We start from the raw sequence: 26,538 nt of genomic DNA on the forward strand, positions 1-26,538 counted from the left end.
ATCTGAGCTACCGAAGCATGACTCACGCCCGGTACTCACAGCTTTACTTCTGCCAGTACCTCGTCTCCTACCTTGCAAACTTTCTCATTCTGTAAACATCTCCAAGGCTGTAGCTAAGCCATGTCTCCGCAATATCCTTTCTTTCAGGAGTGCTACTTCTGCATGGTTCGCAGAAGAGCTTCTGTAAAGTTTGGAAGGTAGGAGACGAGGTACTGGCAGAAGTAAAGCTGTGAGTACCGGGCGTGAGTTGTGCTTCGGTAGCTCAGATGGTAGAGCACTTGCCCGCGAAAGGCAAAGGTCCCGAGTTCGAGTCTCGGTCGGGCACACAGTTTGAATCTGCCAGGAAGTTTCATATCAGCGCACACTCCGCTGCAGAGTGAAAATCTCATTCTGTAAATATTTTAATGTCATGCAAGTGATAGCAAAGGTGATATAATGTGTGAAAAAAAGGAAGAAAATTGAATTTTGTGAGAGTCCAGGCAGCAGGTACGCTTAACAATACATCTCACGTCAACTGAAGAAGATGACTGGGTCGGTCACTGAAGTATCGTGTGGAATAATGAAACTGACAACTCTGCTGAGCACCCAAAAATACACTGTTAATTTATCACGCTGCAGAAATGTGAGAGGAGACGCTGTGGCCGACCTGGGGTCCCGGGTGGGCGGCGGCGGTGTCGCAGTAACGTTGAAGTCGCAGCCGTCCGTCCTGGTGGGCAGCCTTACTGCGTCCGGCCGGGGGACGCCGAAGCCGACCCACATGGAGAAGGCGAGCCCCGTGGCCAGGCCCGTTATGGCACCCTGCAACACCGTCACGTAGCGGTAGGCATTCAGTGAGAAGAGGGGCTGCAAGACAGTCGAAAAAGTCTGCAGGGCTCTGAGAAAAGTTCACGTCGCTCTCTCAATTGATGGTGAGGAGAAAGAACTGAAGGATGAGAAAGCCTCATAGGCATCTGTAGATATTTATGCAATCTGGCCAAGACTGATATTGCCATTTTTGATACCAATGTATTTGGGAAATCCGTGTCGATTGTTAAGAAAAGTAACGAGGAAAAACGTCACTGATTACTACCCTTAAAAGTGAGCGACAGGAAATGAACTTAACCATCCAGTGGGCTCACCATTTTTTGTAACACAAGCCGGCACACGGCATATTTTGTACACTTGTGAAGAGTAGTGGTCTTTATGATACTGTGGTTAAAATATTGTTTAATCTTAGTTTGATTCTCTCTCTCTCTCTATCTCTCTCTTTGTTTGTTTAGTCGGTTCTTCATGACCCCATGAACCAAATCACGCCATTTTTTCCTGCCTTGCACTTTCTCCCGTAGACCTTCCAGGTTGGAACACATTGCTTCTGTGCTGCCATCGATCCATCTCATCCCCTGATGTTCTCTTCTTCTGGTTCCTTCAATCTTCCCCAGCATTAATGTTTTTTCCAGCGAGGCATCCCTTCGCATTGTGTGTCCAAAGTAGGTCAGCTTTTGTTTTAACATTAGACCTTCCAGGGAGAAGTCTGGTTTTATTTGATCCAATACTGATCTGTTGGTTCTCTTTGCAGTCCATGGAACTCTAAGACGTTTCCTCCAACACCACAATTCAAAGGAGTCAATTCTTCGCCGTTCAGCCTTTCTAATGGTCCAGGTCTCACATCCAGACATCACAACTGGAAAGACCATAGCCCTCACAATACGGACCTCTGTTGCTAGTGTTATATCTCTGGACCTTATAACCTCGTCGAGGTTTGACATCGCCTGTCTACCGAGCAACAGGCGTCTCCGGATTTCGTGGCTGCAGTCGCCATCAGCAGAGGTCTGGGAACCGAGAGAACTGAATGTGGTCACCACCTCCATGGTTTCTCCTGCTACATCCCACGAATTGGTAGGTGTAGTTGCCATAATTCTCATTTCCTTCACATTCAGCCTAAGACCGGCCTTTTCTCTTTCGTCTTCCACCTTCAGCAAGTGTGTTCTCAATTCTTCTTCACGTTCTGCCAACAGGATCGTATCCGTGTACCTGAGGTTGTTTACATTTATTCCAGCTATTTTAATTCCTGTTTCTCCTTCATCTAGCCTCGCATTCCCCATAACATGCTCTGCATACAGACTGAATAAGTACGCTGACAGTATGCAGCCTTGCCGGACCCCTTTCTGAATCTATATCCATACATAGTTCTCACCGTGGCTTCTTGGTCAAGGTATAAGTTTGATTACACAACCGTAACATAAACTTACATACCCTTGCTAAAGCATTGCTTAACTGAACAATAATGAAATAAACTTTCATTACATCACCCTGTTGCCACCGATATATGCTACTTCTCGGTAATGACCCACAGTATACTGCTGCATCAGACCCCAACCAACCAATTATTTCATTACTAATTAACTCATAGGGAACAGCTTCATTAGGGGGTTTTGCTGCTAGCTCACAATCTGTGTCACTTTCGTGCGTGGCCCATGAATTTTTTTTGTTACCTAACTCGCTGTTTATTTTATGTTACTGCTAATCACTCGGACATATGTCAACACAATTTATCACCAATCTAGCTAAAGCAAAAACGAAGGAATTGGTATAGCCTCACAACTGTGAAACAACAATGGAACAGTGAAAAACAGTGTTATTTGCGTTCGTGGAGTCTTTTTACTGATTGCTGCCACTTAATGATGTCGGCAAAGATATGGACATTCTATAGTTCACAAAGCTGACCATCAACTGAGCTGTGTGTTAATAAATGTGAAGAGAAACGAATAACAGTGCACCACATTCAACTATCAAGCAGCAGAAGGTGCAGACGTTTATGCACAAGTTCGGTAAGCTAAAACTGTTATATGACCTATACTGAGCTGTTACAATTCTCGCAATGTCTGTCTCAGTTTCACAGATGGCTGCCGTCAGGTCAGTACATTGACCTTAACACTGGAACAGCAGTCTTGCATTGCTAAAACTGGTGTCTCGTGTGTCAATTCCTTTACAGATTCAAAGAAAGCTGGTGCATTGGTTAGCACGCTGGACTCCCACCTGGGAGGGCCATAGTTCACCCACATTTAGGTTTTCCACGATTTCTCAAAATCAATCCAGCCAAACTCCAGGATGATGCCTTTGGAAGGGCATGGCCAATTTTTTTCTACATCCTTGATCATCCTGAGCTTCTGCTCCGTCTCTGTTGATCTCAATGTCGACTGGATTAAATACTAATTTTTCCTTCCTTTCTTTCTTCCTTTCTTCTTTCCTTCCTTCCTTCCCATCACACATGTATTAGATATTCTCAGGACCCTCCCAACTCCTGGTTTTTCAGAACTTTTGCTACAACTGGTTTCGAGATTTCATTTTGTAATCATTCTTGGTATTATCTTGAGACAGGCGATATGAAAGCCTACACAAGCCATCACCCATTTTTTAACTGAGTGCTATGGCGCTATTAGTTCCTTTCTCAGGGAACAGAGATGGATAGATTGGGGAATGTTAAAAGGAGGGGTAGCTCACCTGGACCCCAGAATGAAAAGGAGCCACTGATTGTGACAATGAGGGCAGAGAGGATGAAGGAGGGAAAGGGAAACTTTTCTGAAAAAGAGGAATACCTTGGGGCCAGTGAAGCATGTGATACACTCCTAATTTCCTTTATGGTGCAATAAGATATCTTCCACAATTTTTTTCGATTACAATATTAATACATTGGTGTAACATTCACACACAAACTTACAAAAATTTATATAAGGAAAAATATATTAAAAACAAAGATTCCAAGACTTACCAAGCGAGAAAGTGCCGGTAGACAGGCACAATAAAATAACAAACAAACACACACACACACAAAATTATGAGCTTTCGCAACCGGCGGTTGCTTCGTCAGAAAAGAAGGAAGGAGAAGGAATGATGAAAGGATGTGAGTTTTAAGGGAGAGGGTAAGGAGTCATTCCAATCCCGGGAGCGGAAAGACTTACCTTAGGGGGGAAAAAGGATAGGAATATACTTGCGTGCACACACACACACACACACACACACACACACACACACACACACACACACACACCAAAATGGCCCCCTCGTATGCCAACCTATTTATGGGTCACTTAGAGGAAGCCTTCTTGGTTACCCAAGCCTGCCAACCCAAAGTTTGGTACAGATTTATTGATGACATCTCCATGATCTGGACTCACAGTGAAGAACAACTCCAGAATTTCCTCTCCAACCTCAACTCCTTTGGTTCCATCAGATTCAACTGGTCCTACTCCAAATCCCATGCCACTTTCCTTGACGTTGACCTCCATCTGTCCAATGGCCAGCTTCACACGTCCGTCCACATCAAACCCACCAACAAGCAACAGCACCTCCATTATGACAGCTGCCACCCATTCCATATCCAACGGTCCCTTCCCTACAGCCTAGGCGTTCGTGGCAAACGAATCTGCTCCAGTCCTGAATCCCTGAACCATTACACCAACAACCTGAAAACAGCTTTCGCATCCCGCAACTACCCTCCCCACCTGGTACAGAAGCAAATATCCAGAGCCACTTCCTCATCCCCTCAAACCCAGAACCTCTCACAGAAGAACCCCAAAAGTGCCCCACTTGTGACAGGATACTTCCCGGGACTGGATCAGACACTGAATGTGTCTCTCCAGCAGGGATACGAAATCCCCAAACCACCTTCCCTACCCTCTGGCTCCTACCCTTTTAACGCCCCCGGTGTAAAACCTGTCCTATGCACCCTCCCACCACCACCTACTCCAGTCCTGTAACCCGGAAGGTGTACACGATCAAAGGCAGAGCCACGTGTGAAAGCACCCACGTGATTTACCAACTGACCTGCCTACACTGTGATGCTTTCTATGTGGGAATGACCAGCAACAAACTGTCCATTCGCATGAATGGACACAGGCAGACAGTGTTTGTTGGTAATGAGGATCACCCTGTGGCTAAACATGCCTCGGTGCACGGCCAGCACATCTTGGCACAGTGTTACACCATCCGGGTTATCTGGATACTTCCCACCAACAGCAACCTATCCGAACTCCGGAGATGGGAACTTGCCCTTCAATATATCCTCTCTTCTCGTTATCCACCAGGCCTCAATCTGCGCTAATTTCAAGTTGCCGCCACTCATACCTCACCTGTCATTCACCATCATCTTTGCCTTTGCACTTCTGCCTTGACTGACATCTCTGCCCCAAACTCTTTGCCTTTAAATATGTCTGCTTGTGTCTGTATATGTATGGATATGTGTGCGCGCGTGCCCGAGTATATAGCTATCCTTTTTTCCCCCTAAGGTAAGTCTTTCTGCTCCCGGGATTGCAATGGCTCATTACCCTCTCCCTTAAAACCCACATCCTTTCATCTTTCCTTCTCCTAGCCTCTTTCCTGACGAAGCAACCGCCAGTTGCGAAGGCTCAAAATTTTGTGTGTGTGTTTGTGTGTTATTTTATTGTGCCTGTGTACCGGCGCTTTCCTGCTTGGTAAGTCTTGGAATCTTTGTTTTTAATATATTTTTCCCATGTGGAAGTTTCTTTCTATTTTATTTATATAAGGAAAAATATTTTCACATAAATAATGTAATTTTAAAACTGTCATGCATATTTTGTGCATTCGTGCAACTAGAAACACTGACTATTCTCCCCCTCTTCCTCCTCACCATCACCACAATTACTACTACTGTTGTCATTAATTTGGAAACTGAACTAAAAAAATTAAAAATTAATTATAAATGAAATATGCACAGAGTTGCTTATATTTACGATGTGATTGATACTTACAGCAAGCAATATCTTTGGATATTTTGGAGCCGCTGACCCTTGGCGGGCAGCACCAGTTACAGTCTGACATGTTTTGGAAGCAAGTTTCCATGTAGCATAAAGGCAAGCAGCATTGTGTTGTACAGGATGCGACAATTCAGATAGGGACTGTGAGGGTAAGATTAGAATAATTCCTGCACCAACAGAGGCATTCAAAAATCATTCTTCCTGCACTCCGTACGTGAATGCAATGGGAAGAGATCCTAATAACTGGTACAATGGGACATACCATCTGTTATGCACTTCACAGTGATTTCTACGGTAGAAATATAGATGTAAATTATCAGTAAAGATTGAATCAAATGTGGAGAAAAGAAGTAATCTGCCTGTTACAGATCTTTTAATATAGTACACAAAACGAAATTTGAACCCTAAAATCTCTTCCACATCTGTAGATGCCTTGTGCAAACCACAGCAACAAACCCTGATAATGAATTAACACTGAATGGCAGATAAAGGAAAATCATTTATTTCAACACTGACAGAAAAACAGGTCTCATGTCGTCTCTTGTATTTACTTCTGAGAACACTGAGGGGTAAGGGTATAAACAGAACACTGTAGGAGTTTGTCAGGCTTGCTAAGTCTCATCTGCTTTAATTCAGTTATTTCATCATAGTGCCAATAACAAGAGATAAGTGAGTTCACTACCGGTATATCTCGGCATCCGAGTTCTACACACCAGACCTCTCTAGCAGAGTCTCTGGCGAGGCAGCAGGGCGAGGAGTACGTACCGGCTCGTTGGCGTGGGGCAGGAACATGCCGAGCGTGAAGAAGCCGAGCACGGGCCCACCGACGGCGCCGAATATCGTGAGGCTGGCCTGCAGCACGCCGCCCAGGAACTGCGCCATGAAGGCCAGTCCCAGGAACAGCAGTCCGAACGCCAGTGCCAGCAGCTTCCCCACAAGCGGCGACCGCGACTCCGCCAGCGGGTGGCCCCGGTACCGCACGTACAGTGGCTGCCGAACACGACAAAACTGCGTCACCGTTTCATCGCGAACGGCAATCGCACAGCTGGCTAGCGACCACATACGCAGAGCCCCTGCACTAACACGGTAACCGATACCTGTCTCCGTGGTACCCTGACATTAATCTGTGTTTACCTCGTGTAATGTAATGGACTACTGAAGAGTGCGATACCACCCTTATAGTCGCATCTGTATGTAGTATTTAATTTTGCCCAAATCTTTTTTATTATATTATTCTATAATGTGAACTTTATTTGTTTATTTCTGGAGAATATGTTGGCACCAGTGTGAGCCAAAGACATTCATGTGTGAAAGGTAGAGAGTTAGTTGGACGGTTGTGGGGAGAGTGTGGTTTTGCGAGGTGGACTGTTGATGGGAGTACGGAAGGAAGTCTGTCGTCTTATATAGAGAGTATCATAAATAGTAGCTGATATGAAGATGGAAATTATTGTGAAAAAGTTAAATTAATAAAAATGAAGAATCAATATTAAAACAAAAAGCGAGTACCAGTTTTCATTAGCACACAAAGACCCGGACCTAATATTAACAATTCTAGATGGATGGAACGCACCATGGCGAGAATCAAGACAACGAGACCAAATTCAGCATCTAAAGGTAAGGTATTTTAATTAGTTTTAGTATTCTGTGATGTATCATTCTTTTGTCTAAATATTAAGCTTAAGATCGTCTGTTGCAGATACAGACCACCCAAGCTGGTGGGGTGTTGTCAATTGATCATCACAATCTCAGGGTTTGAAATAGCATTTAAATGAATTGAAAGTTTGTCGCTTGATATTTTATTTTCACCCCGGACGAAAGAGGGTACATTACAACCGGTAGGCCAAAATTGTGAGGCCCCTGCCTATTGCCAGATTCAGTGCCACCTGGTGCACTGTAGGTATGTGACGTGACAACAAGTGGCTACGAGCACTGTGGAAACTGCACAGCTCATTGGATTTTGGAGTAATACCACGGACAGTGGTCGAACGGTGGTGGAATCGCAAGTCGGTGACAAGGTGTTTAATGTCTGTGCCAGTTAACAGAGTGTGGAGGTCGGTGGCTCGCCTGCTCTGTGAAGAAGCACGGATGGCAGTCTTAGTGGTATCTGACAACTTTGCAGGAGTCTCACTGCAACTGAGTAGGAAGATTAAAAGCAGGTACTAGTTACTGACGAGCCACCTGAAAATAGTCTAGCAGTTACACTGTGGTTATTTGCAACTTGATACATTTGTGTTTAGAAACTTTTGTATTTCAGTAGCTGCTTTATCTCAGTTTCTGGTGTCTAGAGTGACTTACACAAAGTACTTCTAGTATTTTATTATACTACGTGTAATGATTATAATGTGAAAGTATGATTGATGATGTATGTAAATGTGTCAAATGAGTTAGAAGAGAGATTGCATAATCAATGGAAAAGATTTTTATTTATTCAGGTCTAACATTAAAAACCTGTAAAACAACAGGCATCATCAATTTAATCACGGCTACCATGCTCTTAAGCAAAGAGAATGATAAAATATTTCGTGCATTTTTAGTTTGGTCAGCACAATAGACACACATTTATGCTTGTTTACTTTTGCAGAAATATATTATGCTTTTCTTTTTTAGCAAGAATAAACACGAAAGCTTGTACTTATTGGCTCCATTCTCACCTGATAGAATCATGTAATGGATTTATCATCATTCTCACATCCCCAGCTGGATCTACAAGAGCTTTGGCAACTATCTACTTATCATATTTCTTTTTGATTCGCATTTGTGGTGCGGACTGCTATGCTCTCAGACGCATATATGATACTTATAGTGCTGTACCACCAACATTATTATTATTAATTTTTTTTATTCAGACCACTTCATCACTCACTCCAATTCAACCAGTCGAACAAGTGTGAGTGTAAGTAACTGTGAACCAAATGAAATCATAGGCTGTTCACTTATGTACCATTTACGAAAGACAAAACATTTCTTGGCAGACGCTCATTCTCTTGTATCTTCTCCTGTGCAAACCAGGCTCCAGACAACAAAAATGATCTACAATTCAAAACAAATACGAAGGTAGGCCCATCCAGTTAATGCACTTAAAAAGCACACACACACACATATTGGTGCACAAACACCATACATCAGCTGTTTTTAATACAGGGACATATGACATCTATCCACCCATAGCTGACACATGCCTCCCATCGCAGCTGCAGTAGGCCTCACCTTAAAGTAATCCTCCAGTGTGACGGCAGCCAGAGAGTTGACGGCCGACGAGACGGTGCTCAGGGAACCACTGAAGATGCCAGCGACGAAGAGGCCCGGCAAGCCCGGCATGCCGCTCATTGTGTCCACCACGTACAACGGCATCAGCTGCAAACGAAGGGCTCGTGTCATTCCGAGGGCAGCTGCATTACATCCGGCACAGGAGACCGGGACAGCGCTGACTCGGGTAAACACAGGATGGACCGACATCTGCCTCATTGTGTCCACCACATACAACGGCATCAGCTGCAATGAAGGGCTCGTGTCATTCCGAGGGCAGCTGCATTACATCCGGAACAGGAGACCGGGACAGCGCTGACTCGGGTAAACACAGGATGGACCGACATCTGCCTCATTGTGTCCACCACGTACAACGGCATCAGCTGCAATGAAGGGCTCGCGTCACTCCGAGGGCAGCTGCATTACATCCGGCACAGGAGACCGGGACAGCGCTGACTCGGGTAAACACAGGATGGACCGACATCTGCCTCATTGTGTCCACCACATACAACGGCATCAGCTGCAATGAAGGGCTCGTGTCATTCCGAGGGCAGCTGCATTACATCCGGAACAGGAGACCGGGACAGCGCTGACTCGGGTAAACACAGGATGGACCGACATCTGCCTCATTGTGTCCACCACGTACAACGGCATCAGCTGCAATGAAGGGCTCGCGTCACTCCGAGGGCAGCTGCATTACATCCGGCACAGGAGACCGGGACAGCGCTGACTCGGGTAAACACAGGATGGACCGACATCTGCCTGATTTCTCGTCAAATACCACTCAGTTAAAAGCTAACCCGTGGTCTAGGGGTAGCATCTTTGGTTCATAATCAAAACGACTTCGGTCCCGGGTTCGATCGCCGCCACTGCCTAAATTTTGATAAATAATCAGCATTTGCGACCGAAGACTTCCGGCATAAGAAGTCAGCCTCCTTCTGCCAACGGCCTTGTCAAAGAGGGCGGAGGAGCGGATAGACATTCAGGGCACTCTCTTGTCCTAGGGGTGGGAAATTGCCCCTAAAGGCGGAAGAGTCAGCAATGATCAACGACATGAGGATGCAGAATTCAATGGAAACCACTGCATTAAAGACACGTAATGTGTATCCACAGCACATGTGGCCTGTAGTTGAAGAAGTGTCATGATGATCTCTCCATTGGCAAAAGATTCCGGAATAGTCCCCCATTCGGATCTCCAGGAGGGGACTGCCAAGGGGGAGGTTACCATGAGAAAAAGATTGAATAATCAACGAAAGGATAATGTTCTACAAGTCGGGGCATGGAATGTCAGAAGCTTGAACGTGGTAGGGAAACTAGAAAATCTGAAAAGGGAAACGGAAAGGCTCGATCTAGATATAGTAGGAGGAAAGGAGATTGCTTGGCACACAAACTTCCTACAAACTACACGTCCCCCTACATCAAAATTAATCAGTGGAGTTCAGCACCATATTATTGTACAAGATCATAATCCAATTACTGTAATTAAGAAATTATGAAAGGTTGTTAAGTATTGAATGAAAACTGTAGAGAATGCATTTCCTTTCCTGTATTTTAGTGAACTTTGTACACTTCGAATTCTGTCGATCGATAGCCAGCGACGACAATGAAGTTCACCTCCTTTTCCAAAAACAAGATGTTTCCATTCCTCACTTCGAGAAAATTTGTATACATAAATGTTTGGCAACTGTTACACATACTTTACTCGGTTTTATCACTAAAATATCCATTTTCAATAAATGTCCCAATACGTTCTGAACGACGGCCTAGCAACACATCCTCTTTCCACAAGATACAGACTGACCGTCCTCTTTTTTTATTAAAGCAATTGTCTTTTTTCAGAGTCCATACTCAAAGATTCACAAGTACTATCACTGCAGGGATTGCGCGCTAAAGAGCTTCTTGCTGTCCGGCTGCGCTTCACTTCACTTCAAGTACTTTTTGAATCACATTTACATTTACAGTAGTTACATACATTACTGAGATTCTCAGTATAAAATCAGGCACATATTAGTTTTCAAAAAAGGGCAGTGAGGCTCACATAACATTACAACATGTTTGGGGACTACCTGGTCACGCTGACTGCCTTAGACACACTGTCCAGCGAGCACTACAAGGTGGAGGTTGCCTGCTGTTTTGGAGTGGCATTATGTGGGGACGAGGTACGCCGCTGGTAGTCATGGAAGGCACCGTAACAGCCGCATGATACATGAATGCCACCCTCCAACCGATAGTGCAACCATATCAGCAGTATATTGGCAAGGCATCTGTCTCAACGGATGACCATTTGGCCCCCTTCATGCACATCTTGTGAATGCCTTCCTTCAAGATAACGACACCACTCAACTAGAGTGACTAGCGTGTTCTCTAGACATGATCCCTATCACCTGGGATAGATTGAAAATAGCTGTTTATGCACAATGTGACCCACCAACAATTCCAAGGGATCTACGCTGTATTGCCGTTGAGGAGTGGGACAATCTGGGCCAACAGTGCCTTGATGAACTTGTGGATAGTATGCCATGACGAATACAGGCGTGCATCAATGCAAGAGTCTGTGCTACTGGGTATTAGAGGTATCGGTGTGTACAGCAATCTGGACCACCACCTCAGAAGGTCTCGCTGTATGGTGGTACAACATGCAATTTGTGGTTTTCATGAGCAATAAAAAGGGGAGAAATTATGTTTATGTTGATCTCCATTCCAGTTTTCTGTACAGGTTCTGGAACTCTCCAAACCAAGGTAATGCAAGTATTTTTTTGATGAATGTAAATTACAAATGATGAGGAGGAATGCTTTTTTTGATGTCTCTAAATTGACTGGAAAATTTTTGGTGTAATCAGTGACATAAATCCTTAGTATGTTATTATTTGCCTGCAACTATTGACAATGTTTAGGTTGTATTGATTCTAATCATCCATTTTCTGATACATAATAAAAATGATGTTACATCAAAATAAAGAAGGAATTTTTAAATCCAACTGCAGAATTACAGTTGATTAAATCTTTTTCATTGAAAATTAAGAGTGAAGAAAAAGCAAGAGTAAATTAAAGAGTAAATTTATACTATGCATAACCCATCATCCAAGTTCATTGTGTTTGAGATGGCAAACTAAACAGCCTTCAGGGAGAGAAATCACAAAATAAAGTTTCATAATTTACACAATAAAACCAAACAGAATCTAAACATTTAGCTCAAACTTTAATGTAACAAACAGAGAATGTACGACTATTGTATTAAATAAACTTGTTTTGTATACAAGCCAATTCAGTTCATCTTCATTTCAGACAATCATGCATATAATTTTTTTCCAGTACCTATTCTTATTGATATTTGGATGTATGTATGGAAATTTCTGTAACTGAGTGTATGATCCACCCTTATAAACAGATTAGTTCAATTGTTTGTAATATAAACCCCTGTCACATTTATTCTCATAACTGCAAATTGATATGATGTAATGTATGTAATATGAATTGGCTTAACAAACCACTACAATTGATGGGAAGGGATGTTACAATTTAATTGTGTTTAAAATTACACATTTATACAATTAATTGTTTAGGTCTGATGTAAATTTTCATTGGAAGGGATACAAATTGATAAAATTTTACTGCAAAAATTTTGATTACGTAATATGATGTATAGCATGGTGTGTCTAGATAGTTTTCTAATTACTATTTATAACTGTACCTAAATTCGAACATAATCATCAATAGTGCATGTACTAGTTTACATTGTCAACAATATGTTTATGTTCTATTGGCTCTGCTTACTAAACTAGTATGCTGTGATAAAGTATGCAGTGTGATCAGTCACATGAAACTGGAGAAGTTTGTACAATGTTGTGAAAATGGAAGTTGTATTCTCTAGAAATAGTAATGTGTGTTCAAAATTTATTGTCTGAATAAATCATAAAACTGATCATTTGGAGTTTGAATGCTACCTTGAGAAGAAATTACTATTCACAAACTGCAGAATTTAGATGCCATGATATCTTCAGTGAAAAGAACTTGGCTACACACAACAGTTTAGTATGAATTATAAATGTAGCATCACAGTTCTAAAACATTTCATTGCAAGTAAGTCATTAACAACTTTCAGCATTTGCAATTAACAGTGCTTAAAATCTTCAACTTTATTACAATATGTTAAAATGACAATTTAAATGTACCATGGGTGGTTTGAAGCATTACTTGAAGAATATCATTTGTTTTTAAGTATAAAATTATTTCAAAATAATTTGCTCGTGTGAATGTGCACTCTTTCATCAAAAAAATATTTCAAGCTGTCTAAAAAAAATGTAATGAAATGTGTATGACCTGTAAATTCAGACCAACGAGAGAGAATTCAGCCTGTGGCAAAACAAATCTGATGAATTGTATTTTCATATGTTTTGAGAAAAAAAAGTGAGGTGGAAAATTTCTCTCGGAAAACTGATGCTCAATTCTTCTCTTGTGTCCATCAATCTGAGCAGATGTATTTTGTTAAGTGTCTCTGCCGTAGTTATAGATTTGATTTGTAATTAAATATGTTAAAAATGGATTACATTCTTGTTTTCATTTATAAGTAAATGTTCTCACAGTTGTCAATTTCCATATGAATAAGGGTTTTTGTAATTTTTATTTCAGAAAGGCTAGCTAGAACCGTGAGCTCAGCAGATCATGGTAAAGACACACAAAATGTTGAATGCAATGCACATTCAGCCACTGATTTCATTCTCCTATAAGCAAAGTCCACCCCCGAGGTTATTTGAAGATAATTTAACAGTGACTTGTGATGATTCTGAGCAAGTGTAAATTGCATATGAACTGACCATTGTCCCCAAACAGTGAATCTGCTGCTCTCTCTTCTGTCAGATACAGGTCCTACACAACTGATGGCAATGTTACAGGGTGTTTCAAAAATGACCGGTATATTTGAAACGGCAATAAAAACTAAACGAGCAGCGATAGAAATACACCGTTTGTTGCAATATGCTTGGGACAACAGTACATTTTCAGGCGGACAAACTTTCGAAATTACAGTAGTTACAATTTTCAACAACAGATGGCGCTGCAAGTGATGTGAAAGATATAGAAGACAACACAGTCTGTGGTCGCGTCATTCTGTACGTCGTCTTTCTGCTGTAAGCGTGTGCTGTTCACAGCGTGCAAGTGTGCTGTGGACAACATGGTTTATTCCTTAGAACAGAGGATTTTTCTGGTGTTGGAATTCCACTGCCTAGAACACAGTGTTGTTGCAACAAGACAAAGTTTTCAATGGAGGTTTAATGTAACCAAAGGACCGAAAAGAGATACAATAAAGGATCTGTTTGAAAAATTTCAACGGACTGGGAACGTGACGGATGAACGTGCTGAAAAGGTAGGGCGACCGCATACGGCAACCACAGAGGGCAACGCGCAGCTAGTGCAGCAGGTGATCCGACAGCGGCCTCGGGTTTCCATTCGCCGTGTTGCAGCTGTGGTCCAAATGACGCCAACGTCCACGTATCGTCTCATGCGCCAGAGTTTACACGTCTATCCATACAAAATTCAAATGCGGCAACCCCTCAGCGCCGCTACCATTGCTGCACGAGAGACATTCGCTAACAATATAGTGCACAGGATTGATGACGGCGATATGCATGTGGGCAGCATTTGGTTTACTGACGAAGCTTATGTTTAACTGGATGGCTTCATCAATAAACAGAACTGGCGCATATGGGGAACCGAAAAGCCCCATGTTGCAGTCCCATCGTCCCTGCATCCTCAAAAAGTACTGGTCTGGGCCGCCATTTCTTCCAAAGAAATCATTGGCCCATTTTTCAGATCTGAAACGATTACTGCATCATGCTATCTGGACATTCTTCGTGAATTTGTGGCGGTACAAACTGCCTTAGACGACACTGCGAACACCTCTTGGTTTATGCAAGATGGTGCCCGGCCACATCGCACGGCCGACGTCTTTAATTTCCTGAATGAATATTTCGATGATCGTGTGTTTGCTTTGGGCTATCCGAAACATACAGGAGGCGGCGTGGATTGGCCTCCCTATTCGCCAGACATGAACCCCTGTGACTTCTTTCTGTGGGGACACTTGAAAGACCAGGTGTACCACCAGAATCCAGAAACAATTGAACAGCTGAAGCAGTACATCTCATCTACATGTGAAGCCATTCTGCCAGACACGTTGTCAAAGGTTTTGGGTAATTTCATTCAGAGACTACGCCATATTATTGCTACGCATGGTGGATATGTGGAAAATATCATACTATAAAGACTGCAGCACCATCTGTTGTTGACAATTGTAACTACAGTAATTTCAAAAGTTTGTCTGCCTGAAAATGTAGTGTTGTCCCAAGCATATTGCAACAAACAGTGTATTCCTATCGCTGCTCGTTTAGTTTGTATTGCCGTTTCAAATATGCCGGTCATTTTTTAAACACCCTGTAAATTACTATGGCTCATAAATGGTAAAAACTTCAGGAGCCAATTTTATTCTGAAATGTATTCCTTTTAGATGCGTATCAGATGCAGTAGGAACAATGCATGCCACCTCAACAATGACCATTGCTCAATTGCTCAATAAGGGAGAAATTAAATTCATTTATTCAAGTTCTGTTACTTTATTCAAATATTGGAGCAAAAATGCTTCATGTTACAAAGTAACCTGAAAAAATAAGCTTCTGTATATTGAACATCAGCTACTAAAACTAGTCTCAGTTGGTGAAACATGTAAGTAAAAATTCATTTCTATTTCACATTCCCATACAACTACACAGTATGAGCAACAAACTCAATCACATTTCAAAATAATGCACAAAATAAATTTAGTCTTTTGCACTGAGTGGAAATGGGGATGTTACAACTGGAAATCCTGGAAAAAAGATATCATTGAGAAATGGCCTAGCCACAGCAGAGGGGTCTGTTTCCATATTGAACCTCTAACACTACAGTCAAGAGTGTATAGTTACAGAAAGGATAGATTGCTGCTCACTGTAAAGGTGACATTGATCTGCAGACAGGTACTATAAAAGGACTGTTACACATTAGACCTTTGGCCAAACTCTTCATCAGGAAAGAGAAATACACACGCAGTCACACAAGCAAGCACACTCCACACGACCACTGTCTCTAGCCACTCTGACCAGAATACTAAAAGTTGAACGTGTGACACTGTGGCTGTCTGCAATAAACGTGAGAGCTTTACTGTGAGTAATAATATAGCCTTTCCATAATTATTGATATTCTAACTTATACTTTTGATTGTATCATTCAGCTTAGAATTATAAACAATACATCAAATGAAAGAGCAACTCAGTCTTGCTTGTATACCTGTGCTCATGCATTGCTTTCTGTCTCTTCCATTACAAAGTGCTGGTAACAAAGATGGTGATTAGAGAACTAAGGTTTTTGTATTTTAAAGTTTGCCATGATTGAATTTGTTACTACAGTCCTACATGCATACCATATTAAGTTTCACTCTAACCCTCCTAGTTATAACAACATCTGTAGACGATATCATCAGTTTCGAGATACAGGCTCCCTTTGCAGCGACTGAAGAAATTGTACAGCGACTGAGACAGTCTTTTCCAGTGAATCAGTTGGGAAGGCTAGTCATGAATTAGTAATTCCAGTGATATCTCTGAGGACATTTAACCAGACTTTTATAACTATGTCTTTATTGTTTGGAGTTGTTACAGGCTCTGAAGCATACAGACTACAGTTTACATGATAGCTTTGCTAATGAAATGTTGCTGCATGACAAAGATTTTCTGCCTCATGTCATCTTTGGTGATGAACTGACATTTCATCTAAGTGAATATATGTGAACACACACATTGTGTGCATCTAGGAGTCCGTAAATCCCCACAAAATGACACAGTTGCGATGAGTCCCTCCTAAATTGAATGCTTTTGTGCCATATCCTGACGGAAAGCTTATGGGCCCTCCTTTTTTGGCGAAGCAACTGTAACTGGTATTTTGTGATGCACAAGAACTATGGCTTTTTCTTCAATAGGGAGAAGCTTAAGCACAGAACTTTATTTGGCAGCAAAATTGTGGGCGACTTCAGTAACATAATTCAGTATGTGATTGGTTAAATGAAATCATACTCTACCACCGGTTTGGCCTTAGGGTGTGAGATGAAAGAGCTCTTTTTGAATGGTCTCCACTTTCACCCAATCTGACACCTTGTGATGTTTTTCCTTTGGAGGCTCACAATAGGTCACATACATGAGCCTCTGCTATCAGCTGATCTACTTGATTTGAGAAACAAGACTGAGGCAGCTGTTGGAACAATTGCTACAGACAGATTGATTAAGGTTTGAGACGAACTTGCCTATTAACTGTTTGTGCTATGTGACAAATACGCTCACACTGAAAATTTTTAAGGAAAACCATTGGAGCTGCTCTTTCATTTGGTGTATTATTTGTAATTGTAGGTTGAGTATAATAAATGGTATAAAACCTTAAAACCCCAAGATTCAGTTTGAAACACCCAGTACATACTAAAGTGGTTGGTTGCTGTATTCCTTAAAGTAATACAGTTCACAGCCACACAGCTCAACAACCAGTAAAATGCATAAATCAATCTTTTCAATAATAATGACTACCTCTAATATAGTTCTGTTAGCCTTTAAGATCTCGTAACAAATGGAAATGTCTATACTTTGGACCTTGTCCAAATGAAGTTTTGACACCACTCATCAGTCTCCAACACTCACACTCTTCCTCTCCCCCCAGCTGTAGTGGTTAATAAAAAAAGAAAAAAAGGGAAGAAAAGAAAAAGAACAGGTTGAAAATGGTGGGAAGGAATGGTGAATAAAAAGGGTGTTTTAAAATCGTAAATGACTGTGAAAAAGGGAAAGAATAAAAAGCACATCGGACTTCGTATTACAGAAAAGCTATCGGACTTCGTGATTCGGAAAAGCTATTGTTGGGGTGGTCCTTGTGGCGTCTTTGAGCAAAATTTAAACCAATTTCCACTACAAAAATTATTTGAAAAATGACACAGAATAACAAATGTAACTGACAGGGGGAAGTGGTGTAGATAAGGGTTCATCCTTTACGAGGTTAACATGTCTTCTTTCGTGTGGCATCCAGGTCAACAAAAACCTCCTACTTCATTTCTGCGTGTGCTCCGAAATTTTGCAATAAGTTTCATTGTCCAGGGATTTCTAATGTATCCAAAACCATCTTGATATTAAATGCAATTTATTTTAGTTGCTTCTCTCCATCCTCTGAATGTCATAACAACTTCCACAATGTCTACACAGTAATAAGTTTTCCCGTCTTAATCAGATCATGTCGGCATTAAGCTTCCGCTCTCGAGAGACAATAAAGAAATGGATAGAAAAACAAAAAAGAGTTACAATTTTAGTATTTTCTCTGCTGTCGAGCGCTCATACCGCTGCGACGGTATAATTTTTATGTGAGGGAACGAGTGTAGCGTGGCTACACCCTCCCTCCCCCCCACCCCTACTCACACACACACACACACACACACACACAAACACACACACACACACACACACACACACACACACACACACACACACACCACTGACCTGGTCTAGCCTCTCGATCCTCTTGCTGGTGAGTGGGTCACAGGTGTAGTAGTAGGAGTACATAGCCAGGCCAGCGAACGAGGTGGTCAGGCTGAGCAAACTAAGTACCGGCCACGACCACCAGAGGGCGCGCTGTGCCGTTGCCAGATCCCTGCAACAAACAAGACGTTTCCACACTCACATCTTCATATCTATACCTACACATCTGTATCTGCACCTACATCTACACATCTCATGGATTCCGGAAACAGCGATCGTGTGACACCCAACTCGCTTTATTTGTTCATGAGACCCAGAAAATATTAGATACAGGCTCCCAGGTAGATGCTATTTTTCTTGACTTCTGGAAGGTGTTCGATACAGTTCCGCACTGTCGCCTGATAAACAAAGTAAGAGCCTACGGAATATCAGACCAGCTGTGTGGCTGGATTGAAGAGTTTTTAGCAAACAGAACACAGCATGTTGTTTCTCAATGGAGAGACGTTTACAAACGTTACAGTAACCTCTGGCGTGCCACAGGGGAGTGTTATGGGACCATTGCATTTCACAATATATATAAATGACCTAGTAGATAGTGTCAGAAGTTCCATGCGCCTTTTCGCGGATGATGCTGTAGTATACAGAGAAGTTGCAGCATTCGAAAATTGTAGCGAAATGCAGGAAGATCTGCAGCGGATAGGCACTTGGTGCAGGGAGTGGCAACTGGCCCTTAACATAGACAAATGTAATGTACTGCGAATACAGAGAAAGAAGGATCCTTTATTGTATGATTAGATGATAGCGGAACAAACACTGGTAGCAGTTACTTCTGTAAAATATCTGGGAGTATGCGTGCAGAACGATTTGAAGTGGAATGATCACATAAAATTAACTGTCGGTAAGGCGGGTGTCAGGTTGAGATTCATTGGGAGAGTCCTTAGAAAATGTAGTCCGTCAACAAAGGAGGTGGCTTACAAAACACTCGTTTGACCTATACTTGAGTATTGCTCATCAGTGTGGGATCCGTACCAGATCGGGTTGACGGACAAGATAGAGAAGATCCAAAGAAGAGCGGCGCGTTCATCACAGGGCTATTTGGTAACTATGATAGCGTTACGGAGATGTTTAACAAACTCAAGTGGCAAACTCTGCAATAGAGGCACACTGAATCGCGGTGTAGCTTGCTCACCAGGTTTTGAGAGGGTGCATTTCTGGATGAGGTATTGAATATATTGCTTCCCCCTACTTATACCTTCCGAGAAGATCACGAATGTAAAATTAGAGAGATTTGAGGGCGCACGGAGGCTTTCAGACAGTCATTCTTCCCGAGAAGCATACGTGACTGGAACAGGAAAGGGAGGTAATGACAGTGGCACGTAAAGTGCCCTCCGCCACACACCGTTGGGTGGCTTGCGGAGTATAAATGTAGATGTAGATGCAGATGGGGTTTGGGGTTGAGAACTGTAGAGTGTGCACTACACATTAGAAATGGTTGGTTGTTTTTGGGGAAGGAGACCAGACAGCGAGGTCATCGGTCACATCAGATTAGGGAAGGACGGGGAAGGAAGTCGGCCGTGCCCTTTGAAAGGAACCATCCCGGCATTTGCCTGGAGGGCTTTAGGGAAATCACGGAAAACCTAAATCAGGATGGCCGGACGCGGGATTGAACCGTCGTCTCCCGAATGCGAGTCCAGTGTGTTAACCACTGCGCCACCTCGCTCGGTACACATTAGAGACTGCTATTCAGGTAGCTGACTGTGTTTGCACGCTCTCCATCCATCTATATAATGATAGCTGTAGGAAACTCAGGAGTATCAGTGTTAGATGGAAAGAAATGACTGCCACAGGTGAAAGTATTAAAATCCCAATGGTAAAAAGTTTCCCAATCACACTGTAATCATCAGTGGAGACACTAATCATCCAACAATTAATCGTGAAAATTATAGTTTGTTAGTGGTGGGAATAAGACATCCAGCAAAACTTTACTAAATGCCTTCTTTAAAAACTGTGTAGAATAGGTAGTTAGAAACCCCACTAAGATAGAAATATATTGGATGTAATGGCACAAGGCAACAAATAGACCTGACCTCTCTGAGAACATCCACATCAAAACCAGTATCAGTGACTGAGACATGGTTGTGGCAACAGTGTTTACCAAAGTACAAAGGACAACTAGACCAACCAGAAAAATATATACAGGGCGTTGATAAAGTCCAGGAACACTTTCAGTTATTTATTGCATAAGAACTAAACATTGTACAGATGTCATACCCATTGCACTTTGAAGAGAAACTCTTAAAGTTTTTTGTACAACCTTTCGATATGTGAACCACGAGTGACCCCGCAGATGTCAATACGGTAATCGAATTCTTGCCATACCCGTCCCAGCATGGCATCGTCCCTCTCAGAGCTCTGCTACATCATGTGGTAGAGGTGGTACACACACACCAGACCTTTAAAGTGTAGCCACAGAAGAAAGTCGCACGGAGTGAGATCTGGTGACCAGAGAGGCCATTTCACGAACTCCAACACACAGACACACCTGAACTCGCCAAGTTTACGAATACCTCTCACTATCGGCAAGCCACCAAACTACACTGTGGTGGTGTACATGAAAAAAAAAAAAAACAACTTTCAGGGTTTCTCTTCAAAATGACATTATGTGTGATACCTGTACAATGTTTGGCTCTTGTGCAATAAACAACTGAAAGTGTTCCCATAGATCAGGGCTTCCCAAAATGTGGTCTGCAGACCCCTTAGGGGTCGGCCGGCTCTTTCTAGGGGGTCCGCAGCCACCTTTGACCAAATTGTGTAAAATAATGAGTAAAATTATTGAATAAAAATGTGAAAATCAAATTCATCACATTTTCTTTTTTTTCCGTGTGAAAAACGTGTGTTCTTTTACTTCAGGTCATATTCCCAAGCAGCTTTTGCGGTTCCTAAGTGAGAACGCATACACAGTTTAGTGCCGGAGAGTGCGACTTCTCTGATCGACTGTTTAGCAACAATACGGGGGTCGTTTGTGCAGTGGCTCACGATGCCAGATGCGCTGAAACGTTTTACGCATGTGCGGAGCGAGCTTTGTAGAGCAATCACAGCGCTCTCTGGCACGTATGCAGCCCCAGGCATCGTTAAATGTTAAACTTGCTTTGTCAGTGCACTACTTATTTCATAAGTCGATTTTTGACCAGTTTATTACTTCTAACATGGATCCGTGGCTGAAGTCAGGATCATTGAAGAAGAGTGCAGTTTCCCCATCGCCTTCACAACAAGGGAAGTCTCCAGTTGAAATGAATGAGGAGGGAGGACGGCCAAAGGAAGTACAATCACAAGAAGCTCCAAAGACTATTGATACTTCGAGGTGGGGTGACGGGAGAGTCATTGGGAACATGGCACTTGCATTAAGAAGCTTTCAGTTCCCATGGGTTTCGCTCTGAAATTTAAAGTTAGTGTGCTCTTGACAGACTAGGGCTGCGCCAAGGATTTTTCTCTGTAGAAGGGGTCCGCCAAGGATTTTCGACTCTAGAAAGGATCCACCGCTGATCTAGATAAAACATCAGTAGTCTCATATCTCAACACACATATGCGCGCGCCCGCCCACACACACACACACACACACACACACACACACACACACACACACACACACACACACACACACGCATGTACTTCCTTTGACATTTATAGTGTACCTGTATATAAGATAGCCTACAATGTGTTCCAATGGAAATAAGTCCACCTGAAGGTGAAGATAAAAGGTGTTCGACAGTGTAGGTTTCATGACTCACCACAAATGAGAACACACCAAGCAAGTTGGAATTTTATATCTGTACCAGCGTTTTAGCACCACATTCGTGAAGGCAGTGAGCTGGAGCACCATACGTGACAGCCACATTAGTGCTCATACCATCAAAGGCATCCACAGAAGTGCACACATACCTCACCTGTGTGGCATTGTGGAAGGATGACTGGTTCCAAAAGGCAGTTGCCATTAATCCCCACCCATACACTGAGGCTGAACTGGTGTCGATTTTCCACAGACACAATACTGTAGCTCAGGGCTTCCCAACATTTTCAGCTGGCGGACCCCTTCTTCAGTTGAAAATCCATGGTGGACCCCTAATCAGTCAAGAGCACAGTAACTTCAAATTTCTGAGCAAAACCCATGGGAACTGAAAGCTTCTTAATGCAGGTGCCATGTTCCCAATGATCCCCCCCCCCCCCCCCCCCCCCCCCCCGAAGTATCAATAGTCTTGGTTTAGAGATGAATGAAAGCAACTTGAAATTAAAGATCCAATTTGAATTCCCACTGTATCCAGACACTTACTAGTGGATTTACTCCCTTTGTTCAACACACTGTAGCCTGATTAAAATTACTTGGCAATTGAAATTTCACACGATGGAGCTGCCTTCCTCCGAGAGCAATCAATGTCAGGTCCAAACTGTTTGCTGTTGACAAGCTGTCGCTTATGTTCTGTTCACTTCCACTATTTGACTACTGTTGTGTAAGTAGCACGCATATTTCGTAACAGTTGTGTGTGTGTGTGTGTGTGTGTGTGTGTGTGTGTGTGTGTGTGTGTGTGTGTGTGTGTGTGTGTGTGTTTTTGTGAAATACGCAGAAAAATGTTCAAATGTATGTAAAGTCTCACTTTGACTGTCCTCCCTACTCATTCATTTCAACTGGAAACTTCCCTTGTTGTGAAGGCGATGGAGAAACTGCAGCCTTCTTCAATGATCCTGACTTCAGCCACAGATCCATGTTAGAAGTAAATAAACTGGTCAAAAATCGACTTATGAAATAGGTAGTGCACTGACAAAGCAAGTTTAACATTTAATGATGCCTGGGGCTGCATACGTGGCAGCGAGTGCTGTGATTGGTCGACAAGGCTCACTCCGCGCATGCGTAAAAGGTTTCAGCACATCTAGCGCCGTGAGCTGCGGCACAAACAACCCCCGTATTGCTGTGAAACAGTCGATCAGAGAAGCCGCACTCTCCGGCAGTAAACTGTGTATGCGTTCTCACTTAGGCTGCTTGGGGATACAACCTGAAGTAACAGTACACATGCTTTTCACACGAAAAAAAAAATAGTGATGAATTTTATTTTCACATTTTTATTCTATAATTTTACTCATTATTTTACACGATTTGGTGAAAGGTGGCCGCAGACCCACTAGAAAGAGCCGGCGTACCACTAAGGGGTCCGTGGACCACACGTTGGGAAGCTCTGCTGTAGCTATACTCCGTAATCCTTCAGATGAGTGTTGTGAAGGTTGACAATATTGCCTGTTGTAAAGGTAGCCTCATCCATGAATGGGACAGATGACTGAAATCCCAGCCCCGTCATGGCCTCCGCAACAATCCAGCAATGAAAATATTGCCACGGAGGCAAGTCTGTAGGTAATGAGGCCTGCAGGCATTGTAGGGGATACAGATAGTCGCAGTTTTAATTGTGAATATTCCATACCGTCACTGACAGAGATCTTTTATCTACACTTTCACATAGGTGTGCCTCCCTTGGAATGAATTTCTGGCCATTCGTCTATATGACCTCCTCACTCCAAACAAATAAAACCTGCAACCTTCAGTTACCAAGGACACCAGTGGTGAGCGCCTCCACTTTATGAATACATTAAATGCCAAGCATTTTTAGAGACAGGATATTTCTGGATCATGCGTCGTACCGTGCCCTCCAGCTGGGACACTTGCCACTTACCTGGTAGAAAGCAGCCTCTGAACCTGCGTCTGGTTGACGGCATACAGGCACAGGTAGGTGAAGCCACCACCAATGATGAGCGACCACCACGTGTGGCGCACCGTGGGGTCAGCAGAAATGCTGAAAAACATGTCCCGCCATTAACTGTAATGACGATGGAAGACTGACACTATGACATATGAAGATAAATCCACAGTGAATGATTTCTTATATCAAGATTTTTTGTTACCGTACACTGTCACATTTGTCATTACAGTGGTAACACGTTTCATTTATCAGGGTGTCCAGCAATTCTTAAAAGATAAAGTTTCCTGGGTTTTCCACGCCACTTTTCATTGATTTCGTTCGGTCCAACAGCAAAAACTGCATACTAACCAGTAGAGCACTGCAAAGCAGCACCAAGAAGGCTCCGAGCCACATGCGAACGGAAAGAGCGGGAAGACCCACACCTCCAGGAAAACAGAGTTCAGCGCCCCCTGTCAACGCTAACTTAACCGACCACCTATCGCTGTTGTGGTCCAGTTCAGTCACAGGCTTCAACAGTGTCACTGGCGTCCCATTGTACGAGGTGTGACAATGTAATGAGACTGATTTTCCTTGCAAGATGTGGCAACCCTGCAGGCTTGTGTAGGCACAATATCTTTGACCTCGGTCTATAAGCTGCTTCTAGTCCAAGCGGCACATCGATGCAACTGCTCAGTCGTGAGTTGTGTTGTATTAAGTTAACACGTGTCTGTGTCTCTCATCACAGATACGGAACTGCATAATATTGCGCAATGGTATATCATTTCTTTTTGCGTTAAACTGGGTGAAAATGCGACGACAACATATGGTAAGCCTCAGAAGGCTTTAGGAGAGGAGGTTATGTCAAGAGCTCAAGTTTTTCATTGGCATAAAATGTTTAGTGAAGGCAGAACGAATGTTGAAGGTGAAGACCGCTGTGGACGACCATCAAACTCATGGACGGATGTCAACTTGGCCAGGGTGCATAAATTCGTACGATCTGATCTAAGATTATCCATGAAAATGACTGCAGAAGAACTGAATATCAATTGAGAAATGGTTTGTTTTGTTGTTGGCAGGAGAGCTAACACTGTGTTACTAGAGGAGGCCGAAAGGCACGCGTTTTAGCTCACGCAGGCTGGCGTGAGGTCTGGAACAGGACAAGGAAATTAGAATTTAGAAAAACGGACGTATCTGGTGGAATACTTAACTTTAATCCATTAATGATGAACGTCGCTCTTGAAGGTACATGATTCACACTCTCAATATCAATAGTAACTGAATATGGAGCCTTGCTAGGTCGTAGCAAATGACGTAGCTGAAGGCTGTGCTAAACTATCTTCTCGGCAAATGAGAACGTATTTAGTCAGTGAACCATCGCTAGCAAAGTCGGCTGTATAACTGGGGCGAGTGCTGGGGAGTCTCTCTAGACCTGCCGTGTGGCGGCGCTCGGTCTGCAATCACTGATAGTGGCGACACGCGGGTCCGACGTATACTGCCGGACCGCGGCCGATTTAGAGGCTACCACCTGGCAAGTGTGGTGTCTGGCGGTGACACCACAGTTTGTCTAATAATAACTGAAGATCTTGGTATGAGAAGGAATTATTCAAAAATGGTCCCCAAAAATCTCAAACCAAAACAGCGAGAAACACGGAAAAATGTGGTAGGCGATCTGCTCGAGCAAATGGAAATCAATCCAGAATTGTTGATCGTTTTTTTTTTTTTCAGTACGATCCAGAGACAAAACGCCGAAGTTCGCCATGGTGCTCAAATGGACCACCCAGACCAAAAAAAGCTCACATGTCAAAGTCAAAAGTGAAATGCATGCTTGTATGCTTCTTTCATTCGAAGGGAATTGTTCATAAAGACTGGGTGCATCTTGGACAAACCTTTAACCAATATTACTACAAAGAAGTTTTAGAAAGACTTCGTACAAGAGTTCTTTGTGTCCGTGCCAACATTGCTGATAATGCGCCATCCCATACTGCTCTGTCAATACAGCAATTTTTAACCTCTAAACAAATTTCCGTACTACCACAGCCACTTTATTCCCCAGATATCGCTCCGTGCGACTTTTTTCTATTTCCGAGAGTCAAAGCGGCGGTCAAGGGAAACCATTTTCAAACAACACAAGATGTCCAAAAAGCTGTGACGAGGGTCTTGGAGGATATAACAGAAGATGAATGTGACCATCAGTGGCGGAAGCGCTGGAAAAAGTCTGTGCAATCAGAAGGGAACTAATTTCAAGGAGACAACACTAAACTTGACTAAAACGGTAAGTAAAATTTTTTTTCA

The 26,538-nt window shown here is 42.9% G+C and overlaps 1 protein-coding gene across 2 annotated transcripts in view; it reads right to left on the minus strand.

Annotated features, from left to right (window-relative positions):
• LOC126295354 (putative sodium-dependent multivitamin transporter) overlaps positions 1-26,538 on the minus strand; it is a 308,018-nt gene that overhangs the window by 35,266 nt on the left and 246,214 nt on the right. For both annotated transcript variants that reach the window (XM_049987826.1, XM_049987825.1), the window contains exons 6-10: positions 24,241-24,360; positions 18,548-18,698; positions 8,961-9,107; positions 6,519-6,743; positions 647-798 (exon numbers count right to left, since the gene is read on the minus strand). In XM_049987826.1, the coding sequence (XP_049843783.1) occupies positions 647-798; positions 6,519-6,743; positions 8,961-9,107; positions 18,548-18,698; positions 24,241-24,360 (795 nt within the window). The remainder of the gene's footprint in view (positions 1-646; positions 799-6,518; positions 6,744-8,960; positions 9,108-18,547; positions 18,699-24,240; positions 24,361-26,538) is intronic.

The sequence above is a fragment of the Schistocerca gregaria genome, chromosome 11 (assembly GCF_023897955.1).
Source record: "Schistocerca gregaria isolate iqSchGreg1 chromosome 11, iqSchGreg1.2, whole genome shotgun sequence".
Taxonomy (NCBI): Eukaryota; Metazoa; Arthropoda; class Insecta; order Orthoptera; family Acrididae; genus Schistocerca; species Schistocerca gregaria.